We start from the raw sequence: 11,127 nt of genomic DNA, 5'->3' as shown, positions 1-11,127 counted from the left end.
TAACACACTTGTTGTTTTAAGCCAAGATCCAGGTAATTTGAGATAGCAACAGAAACGAATATACCATGCGACCAAAATGACAAAGGAACAGTTAAAGGCTAGATTGGAAGGGGTACAGTTTCCAGGATTTTTACATCTGGACTGTAAGTAAACTTAAAAAGGAACACCTTTCCTGTTTTGTGATGCATGCAGACCCAATCTGATAAGCACCCTTCCATGTTGTCATCCAAGACAGCTATAGAATCCACACCAATATTTAAAATGAAAGCAGTATCTGATATGCCATATAATTAATGTCAAATAAAATTAATGAAAATTAAACTGAAGCCACAGTGAGGTAAACTGAGAACACAGGGGTTTAATCAAATAAGAGTTAAGGCCTTACAGCCAAAACTGCACATGCACCACTACCACTTACTCGGGCAATTAACCCTTATCCCATGGCACGATTATCAAAAACCCCACATCAGATGGCAGGTCATGTGACCTAGTTGGCTCTACCTGGAGCAAAGGTCTAGGATGAACTGCCAGGTCTGTACCAAACAGGGTGAAGTCTTAGGAAGGAATCCGTGTAACAGAGTTGGTTTGAGACCGCAGGAGCCAGCACAGCTTCTAAGTAATGCAGACCCTTTTTGTTTTTCAAAAACAGTTTCAGTCAATCGGTATAGACAAGCAAAGTACTAGTACATCCGAGATACCTTACCTGTCCTACTTGTTGGCATCACTGCCTAGAAGGAAACTCCTGAACTGGAAGTTTGTTCTCAAGCTGCCATGTAAATTGATAGCAGCAATACTCTGTGCTATGTTCACGAAAGTTAACAAATCTGAGGCTTCTAAGATCTTACTTGGTATTATCTAAATGTATTAGTCTGTTCTCACACTGTCATAAAGAACTACCTGAGACTGAGTAATTTATAAAGACAAGAGGAGAATTAGCCAATGGTTCTGCACACTATGCAGGAAATGTGGCTGGGGCAGGGTTGGGGCTCAGGAAACTTACCATCATGGCAGAAGGCGAAGGGGAAGCCAGTACATCCTACATGGCTGGAGCAGGAAGAAGGGAGCAAAGGGGAAGGTGCTGAACACTTAAGTAACTCATGCACTATCAAGAGAACAGCAAGGGGGAGGTCCGCCCCCATGATCCAATCATTTCCCACCAGGCCAGCCCCTCCTCCAACACTGGGGATTACAATTCAACACGAGATTCAGGTGGGGGTTGGGCGTGGTGGTCCACAACTGTAATCCCTGCACTTTGGGAGGCTGACGCAGGTGAACCACTTGAGCCCAGGAGTTCGAGACCAGCCTGGCCAACATGGCAAAACCCCATCTCTATTAAACTACAAAAATTAGCCAGACATGGTAACACGCACCTATAGTTCCAGCTACTCAGGAGGCCGATGCAAGAGAATCCCTTGAACCTGAAAAGCAGAGATTGCAGTGAACTGAGATCACACCACTGCACACCATTCTGGGTGACAAGAGTGAGGAATGGTCCCAAAATAAAATAAAAAAGAGAGAGAGAGATTTGGGTGGGGACACAGAGCCAAACTATATCACCAAATATTTTAAAGACATCTCAATGGGCATATTGATAGGGAAGCCAAGGGGTGGGGAACTAAGACAAAACTGTTCCTTGTTCAAAAATGTCTGGGAATAGTTAAATTAAACCCAGTACGGCATCTCAATACTGGCTACACATCAGAATCCTTTGAGATTAAATGCCTCACACTGTTTAGAGGCAGGCAGGATGGGCAACCACTGGAATTAAACCACCTTTCATATGAAAGGATGAGATTTTCCACACGGAGTCCCCCCTATACAAGCATTCCCCTAGCTTGCTTGACCACAGAACTCGGAGCAAACACAGCTAAGAAAATGCTGCTCCAGATAAGAAAACTCGTATGTTGAAAACATGGAAATAATGGACTTGGATATACACAATAAAAAGTACACAAAAGAAAACACACATGAAGATGTTGCTGACATGAAAGCCTTTCTTTTTAATTTGGTTGATACACATTTGACAAAATATTTTAGAATAAAATAATCCATGAACAGGTACAAGGTATTTACAGTAACAGAACAGAAAAACATAAAATCGATGTATTTCTTTAACAGAAATGTCTATAAAATTTTCTACTGTTAATATGGAAGACTTTCAGTTCCTACTTATTAACCTGGTCTTAAGCCTCCACAGGCAACATCTAAGGCCCAGGAGTAGGATATACAAGTTCTAACACATTTGGCAATTAAGAATCATCTATTAGTGTGAGCTGGTAGGCAGTGGGGTGGCGGATGCGGAGGGAAGAACCAGATCTTAGGGTAAGTTACAGAATGGAAGACTCCACTGAAAACAACTATGGACAAAAAAGACTTAAAATCACACTTATCTTTTTCTCGTCTCCTGTGGGAGAAGGCTGCAAACTATTTTAAAGACTTAGTCTATTTTTCCTATTAGCAGAAAATCAGCAACCCTGAGACTCCAACTTTTCATGACATAAAAGCGAATACACATCTAGAAACTGATTAAGATTTATAAACTAATTTTACATCAGATAGAAAATAACTCTTATGATTTAAAAATACATGTAAGGAAACAAAACTTCCCAAACTTATTTTTCATGCCTAATTCTTAAACATTTCAACTAATAATTTCTATTGTCTGAAATTAGTTCCACACACAGATACACTTTAAATGAATGCTTTGAGTATAACTTGCTCTTATTAAATGGAATGCCTACTTTCTTGTATTATTATTCATATATACTTTAAAAAAATGAGAAGTTTAATCCACCTGGAATATATAGAAATTTATTGATTTACAAGATAGCCACACAGACAGAGACCAGGAAAAAATAATCAAATGCTCATTCTTAGTAACACAACTGAGACAGTGAAACATGATACACCATACATGTCATCTACTGATCCAACTAGGCTACTTGATAAGCTATACTTACAAAGAATGGTTTCATCAAACACCTTAGTAGAGCAAATATTCACACTGTGTTGAAATATCAAATTTGCTGCTCCTCCAGTGGCGGTTCAAGAGCTTCCATTACCTTTTTATTTGCCTCTTCATTATGCCGGCTTTGACAATGAGTTAAATGTTTCTTAAAACCTCTTGGGAAATTTGATTCAAAATTACAACGTGGACATTTAAGTAAACTTTGCCCATGGGCTGCTACATGATTTTTAAGGAGAGATTCTAAAAGAAAAGCCTTTCCACAGATTGTGCATTTGTAAGGGCTATGAACATTATGCTTATTAACCAAATGATGCAAAACAGCACCTTTTTTCATAGCACGGCAGCAACAAATTTTGCAATAATACTTTCCTTTTCCACGCTTCATATATTTTGCAATCTCCTCTTCAGAGATAAAAGCTTCTTTTTCTTCAGTAAATTGTAGCACATTTCTAGACTGCTCTGGACTAGTCATATCCATTTTGTTCTCTTTGCTAAAGTCAATGGATTCCACATCAACCTGCTCTTGATCACTGCTTGATTCCTGGCCCTTAATATCCATTGCATCCAAATCTGTTTTAATGTACTCACTACTGCTAAGCTCAGCATCTGAGCTCTCTTGGTTGTCTTTCTTGAGCTTCTTTGAGGAAGGAAATAAAGTATCTTCTAAGAGTTTCTTAGGTGAAGCTAGTAGTTCTTCCTGAACCAGAATATCACACTTTTGATCATCTATGGCATCTATTTGTAGTTCATCACCAAGCTCAACAACCTTCTGTGATTCTGAGAATATAGCAGATTTGGGGAGTTCAGAGAAAAGGGCATGCTTCCGGGTCTCTGGAAAAAGGGCACGTTTGCGTGGTTCTGGAGAAGCAGGAGGGGCTGTTTTGGCAGGCTCAGGAAACAGGGCAGGTTTTCTAGGCTCTGTCTCAATAGAGAGAACAGGCTTCCAGATATCTGAGGCTGCTTTGGGGGACTCAGATGGCCCAGAAGAACCTGGTTTTCTGGTCTCAGGGAAGACAGGTTTCTGAGGCTCAAGAAAATAGGAAGACTTCCAGAGATCAGGAGAACCGCCACGGGAACTTTTCTGGGACTCAGGGAAATCAAGAGAAGCAGGAGAAGTTTTCCGCTGATCAGGAGAAAGTTTCCAAAGGTCTGGTGACCCTGAGGGTTTTCGGAGCTCTGGAGATCCTGCTGGACTACGGATTTCTGGAGATAGGGGTGGGCCAGGCTTGCGAAGCTCTGGAGACACTGGCGGAACTGCCTTCCAATGTTCAGGAGACAATGTGGGAGCTGTCTTTCGGAGTTCTGGTGGGCCTGACTTCCATGACTCAGGAGATGCAGGGGGAGACTTCCAGGAGCTGGGTGAGACTGATGAAGATTTCCAGGATGCAGGGGACACAGATGGAGTTGGTTTCCAAGGTCCAGGGGATATAGAAGGAATTGGTTTCCAAGGTCCAGGAGACACGGATGGAGCAGGTTTGGCTGGCTTCCAAGGTCCTGATGATGCTGACGGACTGGATTTCCAAGGCCTAGGGGACCCAGGTGGCCCTGGCTTCCAAGAACCTGGCGACACAGCAGGGGCTGGTCTCCTAGGCTCTGGGGAGACAGCAGGGAATGGCTTCCAAGGTTCAGGAGACTCTGAAGGGGATGGCTTCCTTGGCTCAGGGGAGGTAGTCCGGGCTGACTTCCGAGATTCTGGAGATGCAGTTGGGGATGGTCCCCAAGGTTCTGGAGAAGCAGCTAGAACTGGTGACTCTGGAGATGAGGCTGAAGGTGGCCCCAGCGTTTCTGGGAAATGAGAGTGCTTCTGGGGTTTGGGATTAATAAGAGTAGCCTTTACTGGCTCAGGAGATACAGGGGCAAGTTTCTGTGGTTCTGGAGAAGGAACGGGGGCAGGTTTCTGAGATTCACAAACAGGGACTGGTTTTGGAAGTTCAGGAGAAGAAACAGAGGCAGGTTTTGAAGGCTCAGGAGAAGGAAGAGAAGGTGTCTGTAGCTCAGGAGAAACAACGGAGCCAGGTCTCTGAGGCTCCAGGGGAGTAAGAGGAGTAGGTTTTGGTGATTCTGGAGACAAAACAGAACCAAGTTTCTGTGTTTCCACTGAAAGGGCAGGTATGGGTTTCGGTTCTGCTGAATTAGAGGGTATTTTCTGGTGTTCAGGAAGAGGAGGGCTTTTCGCAGGATCTGATTCTTTGTTCAACTGATTTTTTGGCTTATCATTCCATTTGTCTGGGGATGCATGTTTGGACGTGATGTGATAGTATACATTAGAGTACATCTTGCTGGTGAAGAAGCATTTATGGCAGTGAAATAGCTTTGCACTTTTCTGGTAAAATATCATTTTACCTAGTCCACCAGCATCCATTTCATCACAAAATTCTGGATGGATGGTACCCATATGGATTTGTACATTTTCATAGTCTGTGCCTCTGAAACTGCAATGGTCACACTCCAAACGTGCTGATTGTTTACGAAGTTCCTGGAATACTTCCATTCTTCTTTCTGTTACCAACACACACGGTTATATTCTTTAAAAACTTTCAATACTGCTGCAATAAAGTAGGAATACATTATTTTCATGAACTGTAATTCTAAATAAAATGCTGTCAGTCCATTCTGTAACTGCATAATTTTAACTCTAGAACAGTGCATCCTTTATTAGATAATATCTCTAGAGAGAATTTGAAGAAAAAGAAGATAAGGAAGAATCCCAGTTACTCTGCTAGGAGTTTCACATACATCATCTCATTTAATCCTAATGATATGACTCAACTATTTTCACTTACAGATGAATAAACTGAGGTTCAGAGAAGTTTAGCGACTTTCTCTGGTCCAGGTTATAGGACTATCAGTGATTCAAACCTGACCCTAGAATTCACTATTGCATGTGCTTTATACTTTTGACTCTCAAACTCTGAGTACACAAGTCCTCAGCACACAAAGATGAGTGAATATAAAAATTAAATCTTGGCTATTTAAGGCTGAACAAGAAACTAAACCTTTGTTGAAAGCACTTAATAAATCTAGCTATAAAAAGATGACTTTCTTTCAAACATGATGCTGGCTTGATTTCATGTAAATACATTTTGTAATGTTTAATCTATTCCAATACAGTATTTTATTAATTCATTTAATAAATAACTTACTTTGTGTCCTATAATGTTCTAGGCACTTGGGTTTAAAGCAGTGCCTTGCAATATGGCATCCATGAGTTGGGAAGGTAAGGTGGAGTGGCACAGAGCGGTTGTTGGAAAAGACCTCTCTGCATGGGACAGTCCAGCAGAGATCCTGAATGATGTGAAAGTGCATGCCAAGCAAAGGGTAAATGAGAGGACATCTCAGCAGCTGGAATATGGTTGCCCGAGAACATGAATTTTAAAAAACTGTAAACCAGTCTTCTTAAACAGTAAAAGGAACAGAAGCTCACAATTAAAAACACATTCATTAAGACAGTACAAGATATACAGTGTCAGTCCCCAAGGGGTAGCCAGTGTACTCATGTGTCCTTGAAAAAATGTTCTAGGCACGTATTTACCAACACACATATTTTACACAAATGGGATATTAAACATATTATCTGGCAACTTGCATTCATTTACAATTTATCTCTAAGATATTTTTATATATGGAGTAAGCACTGACTTTCCTTGTACTTATCTTTGCATATAAGGGTATTTCTGCAAGGAAAATTCCTAGCAATGGATTTTGTGTTTAAAATGGATACATTTTACCAAATTTTCAAAAAGTTCTATTATTGCATTCCAACAGTGTATATATGAGACATAATTTCCTATAAATTCCTAATCTTTGCTACAACCTAGGTGAAAGCAAGTATCTCACTATTGTGTGATTGTGCTTCTCTTTAATGAGAAAGATTGAACACTTTCCCTTATTAATGGTAATGACAGGGTAAAAGACATTTACTGCTCCTCAAAGAACAGTACAGATTAGAAACACAGGCTCGCCCTTTATTAATTACAAAACCATTAATTTTTTTAAAAATGTAAAATATGTAACATTTCTAACTTTGATAATTTGTTTTTTTGTTTCTTTGTTTTTTTGAGATGGAGTCTCACTCTGTTGCCCAGGCTGGAGTGCAGGGTACGATCTCAGCTCACTGCAACCTCCACCTCCTGGGTTCAAGTGATTCTCCTGCCTCAGCCTCCCGAGTAGCTGAGACTACAGGCACATGCCATCACGCCTGGCTAATTTTTTGTATTTTTAGTAAAGATGGGTTTTCACCATGTTAGCCAGAATGGTGTTGATCTGCTGACCTCGTGATCCACCCGCCTCAGCCTCCCAAACTGCTGGGATTACAGGCGTGAGCCACTGCACCGGCTGATAATTTGTTTTTAAAGATATTATCACCAACAATACTGTTTCCTAACACTTTTAACAGTAGTGTATCATTTGCTTTTTTAACTTTTTTTGGTCTAAAGCTAAAAAGGTGACAGATACTTGAGGAAGCAATGCTTTTTTTCAGAAACTATTTACTCTCTTTGAGTTACCCAGCAGTTATCCTGTATTTTAGAAAATTGTTTTTACGGCTAGGACTGTAACAAAAGAAAAATAAATAATTCAGTACTGAAGAAAAATCTGTAAAAATTATCTTTTTTTTTGAGACAGAGTTTCGCTCTTGTTACCCAGGCTGGAGTGCAATGGCGCAATCTCGGCTCACCGCAACCTCCGCCTCCTGGGTTCAGGCAATTCTCCTGCCTCAGCCTCCTGAGTAGCTGGGATTACAGGCACGTGCCACCATGCCCAGCTAATTTTTTGTATTTTNGCCACCATGCCCAGCTAATTTTTTGTATTTTTAGTAGAGACGGGGTTTCACCATGTCGACCAGGATGGTCTGGATCTCTTGACCTCGTGATCCACCCGCCTCGGCCTCCCAAAGTGCTGGGATTACAGGCTTGAGCCACCGTGCCCGGCCCTGTAAAAATTATCTTTAACTTACAAACATAATTGAATACATGTAGAAATAATGGGCTAACCATCCACCTCAGAGCCCACTGTTAAATAAAACTAGAAGACTTTAGAGGAAAATGAAAGATATGCCTCAATAATCCCTTGTGGCCTTAACTGGCAACGATGAACAGCGAAGCTAGTATTAAAGAGCACTATATTACATATTGTAATTACAACAGAGACTAAGAGCTCAGGTGTGCTAGGTTTGAATCAGATTCACCCACTATTCCCCATTCCTCCCAGCCACCCCTCCTCTTCCCTCTGCCTATCACCAGCTCTTCAGGTCCATCTCATACTTAAATCTAAAAAGAATGCTACAGAATTCACTTCTCATATCCCAAATTACATACATCTAGCACACATTCATACATTACTATACATATGGGCATGTAAACTTTTAGAGGTTTCCTTAAGAATTCCAAGTATTTTTTTTTTTTTTATTTTCTCATCATCAAATATTCTCCTAAGCATGCTTTCCCTACTAGACTTACCTGCAGTCTTACTAGACACCTTAAAAGTGGTCTTCAAAAGGCTGGCATTCTACATGGCTTTTTGACTAAACCACACAAATAGCCTATAGTATATGAAGAAGAACAAAGATGAGAAGTTGAACCTGGAAGAAAAAAAAAAAAGAAAAGTAATCAAAACTATATCTGTGATCGTGTGTGTCCCCTGTAATAGAATTCGGTATATTTCTCTCTCCATCCTGCCCTAACACTGAGAGGAGTCCAATTCATTAAGCCTGAACATTACTTTTATGAAATGACACCAAAGACTATAGGAGATACCACTCCTGACACACCGTCCTTGTCTACTTTCTCTTTAACAATCCACTATGGAATTATGCCCATGTGTGTATCCAAACCCTTCTCAAACCCACCACCTAACTTCCCTTCTCTGATGAGCACTCAGAAGACTGCTAGTGTGACTACTGACCTTTGTCAATTATTGCTATTACACAGCAGAGTGGCAAATTAACAGGTAGTGGAGGAAAGGACACTACAACAAACAAGTCCAAGAGGCACAAAAAGAAAGGACTCTGGGGAGCAGGATGGCAGTGTCCCGACTCCAAGGAAGAACACATGGACCTGCTTCAGTGATTGCTCTGCCCTCTTCTCTTCCTGCATGTATTTCAAAGGTAAAGCATCATGGTGTGGGTAAGTCTGCTGACAGGAACAGAATGTGATACACTGGCCATGCACAAGCTACACAACAGCTCACACTGTGTTTCCGATTAGCTCCTATCCCCCCACACCCTGTCGCTGCTTTAATTCTCACATCTGAACTCCCTGCCACTAGTCTCCCTTACTTCCCACCCATTCATCGTACAGCTACCAAACCTGTCTTCCAAACAAAAACCTAATGTGACCTGCCTGTTCACAATTCCTCCAAGTCTCCTAAGACGCCTAGAGTACACAGTTTGAATATGGCATATGAAGCTCTTCACAGTGTGGCCAATGACCAGACTGCATTCTCAAAATACTGGCTCACATGTAATTCCCTGACTCTTCCAGCGTCTGGGCCTTTGTATAAGCTATTTCCTCTCCTTTATACTCCATCTTACCACTCGGCCATCAAGCAAATTGCTTCATCCTTCAAGCAGGACAGCTTTTTAAGTCAGTTGTCTCTCTGTATACATAGGGGATTGGTTCCAGGACTGCTCCTATATTTCAAAATCCACACATACTCAAGTCCCACAGTCAGCCTTGTGGAATCTACATGTATGAAAATTCAGCCCTCCATACACATGTCTCACATTCTGTAAAAACTGTTTTTTTAATTGGCATTTGCATGAGGTTCAAACCTGTGTTATTCATGGGTCAACTGTACTGGCCTCCCAATTTTTCCTGGAAACCCCAGCTGTATGCACATTTCCAGTGCAGCATCACCCTCTGGCACTGCAGTCTGACACCAACAACAGGCTGTTCTTGGTGAGGAGGGACTATCCATTTATTCACCTCTGGACTCACTGCACATCTCTGGCACACAGTATGTGCACTGTTCAATCCTAACATTCTCTCAATCTTAGACTCACAGGATTTTAAAACCAGAGGAAACCTCAGCTACCATCTACGTAGTCTCAAAGTCATAGGATTTGGGGGTAGGAAAAGACCTCAGGGATCATCTACTTTTAAAACTTCAATTTATAGTTAAGGAAACTCAAGCTTGACATTAACCAGCTTGCCCAAATCAGACAAAAGATCAGTATCTGATAAGAGAATAAATTTCTATCTGCCCAGGTTCTTGTTAGATATACACAAACTAATATAGCAGACTTTAGTAAGACCTTTTAAAGCCTGTACAATAGGCAAAAATAAGCAAGGTGAAACAAACACTTAAAATCCACATATCAAGCACATAAATACAGGACTATAGGGAATTATATCCCATATTCTGTACTGGGCAGAGTACAGCATACCAGTGGATTGCTGTCTCTAACTCTGGCAGGAAGGACGCTTTAAGAAAGTCTCTAACAAACTAGAGAACATGCCAAAAAAAAAAAAAAAAAAGCAATCGGGATGGCAGGTGGCCTTAAAAAAAAATCTTTATGAATACAGACATTTAACTTCAAAAGGGGAAGAATTATAGATAATATATAAGCTATACTATAAGTGACAAGCAGAAGCCAGCAGCCAGCAGGAAAAGAATTTTGGCTCAGCACAGTTAACAAAGCACTCTATCATGAGCTAGAATGAGTTCTTTGTCAGATAGGAGTACTCCATAATTAGAACCTGATAATCAGACCGGGTGCAGTGGCTCATGCCTGTAATCCCAGCACTCTGAGGCAAGCATATCCCTTGAGCTCAAGGGTTCAAGAACAGCCTGGACAACATGGTGAAATCCCATCTCTACAAAACATACAAAAATTAGCCAGATGAGCAGCATGCACCTATAGTCCTGGCTACTCAGGAGGCTGAGGCAGGATAAATCACTTGAGCCTGAGAGACAGGGGTTGCAGTGGACCAAGACTGCACCATTACACTCCAGCTTAGATGCCAGAGTGAGACCCTGTCTCAAAAAAGAAAACAAAAAAAAAGCAACATCAAAAAACTGATGATCAGCATAGGACTAAAAGGATCTTCAGAGGGCTTGAGTTCAACTTCTTCATTTTTTTTTTTTTTTGAGACGGAGTCTCACTCTTGTTACCCAGGCTGGAGTGCAATGGCACAATTTCGGCTCACCGCAACCTCCGT

The 11,127-nt window shown here is 41.2% G+C and overlaps 1 protein-coding gene across 3 annotated transcripts in view; it reads right to left on the bottom strand.

Moving 5' to 3' along the window:
• Positions 1-1,980: 1,980 nt before the first annotated feature.
• Positions 1,981-11,127, bottom strand: part of CHAMP1 (chromosome alignment maintaining phosphoprotein 1) — a 13,560-nt gene continuing 4,413 nt past the window's right edge. The window contains exons 2-3 of one of the 3 annotated variants that reach the window (XM_017518766.2): positions 8,425-8,546; positions 1,981-5,514 (exon numbers count right to left, since the gene is read on the bottom strand). In XM_017518766.2, coding sequence (XP_017374255.1) covers positions 3,018-5,459 — 2,442 coding nt within the window. In that variant the 5' untranslated portion in view covers positions 5,460-5,514; positions 8,425-8,546 and the 3' untranslated portion in view covers positions 1,981-3,017. The remainder of the gene's footprint in view (positions 5,515-8,424; positions 8,547-11,127) is intronic. The other 2 variants (XM_037735000.1, XM_017518769.2) reach the window with 2 other exon arrangements.

The sequence above is a fragment of the Cebus imitator genome, unplaced genomic scaffold (assembly GCF_001604975.1).
Source record: "Cebus imitator isolate Cc_AM_T3 unplaced genomic scaffold, Cebus_imitator-1.0 Scaffold703, whole genome shotgun sequence".
Classification (NCBI taxonomy): domain Eukaryota; kingdom Metazoa; phylum Chordata; class Mammalia; order Primates; family Cebidae; genus Cebus; species Cebus imitator.
This window is presented reverse-complemented; position numbering and strand designations above follow the sequence as displayed.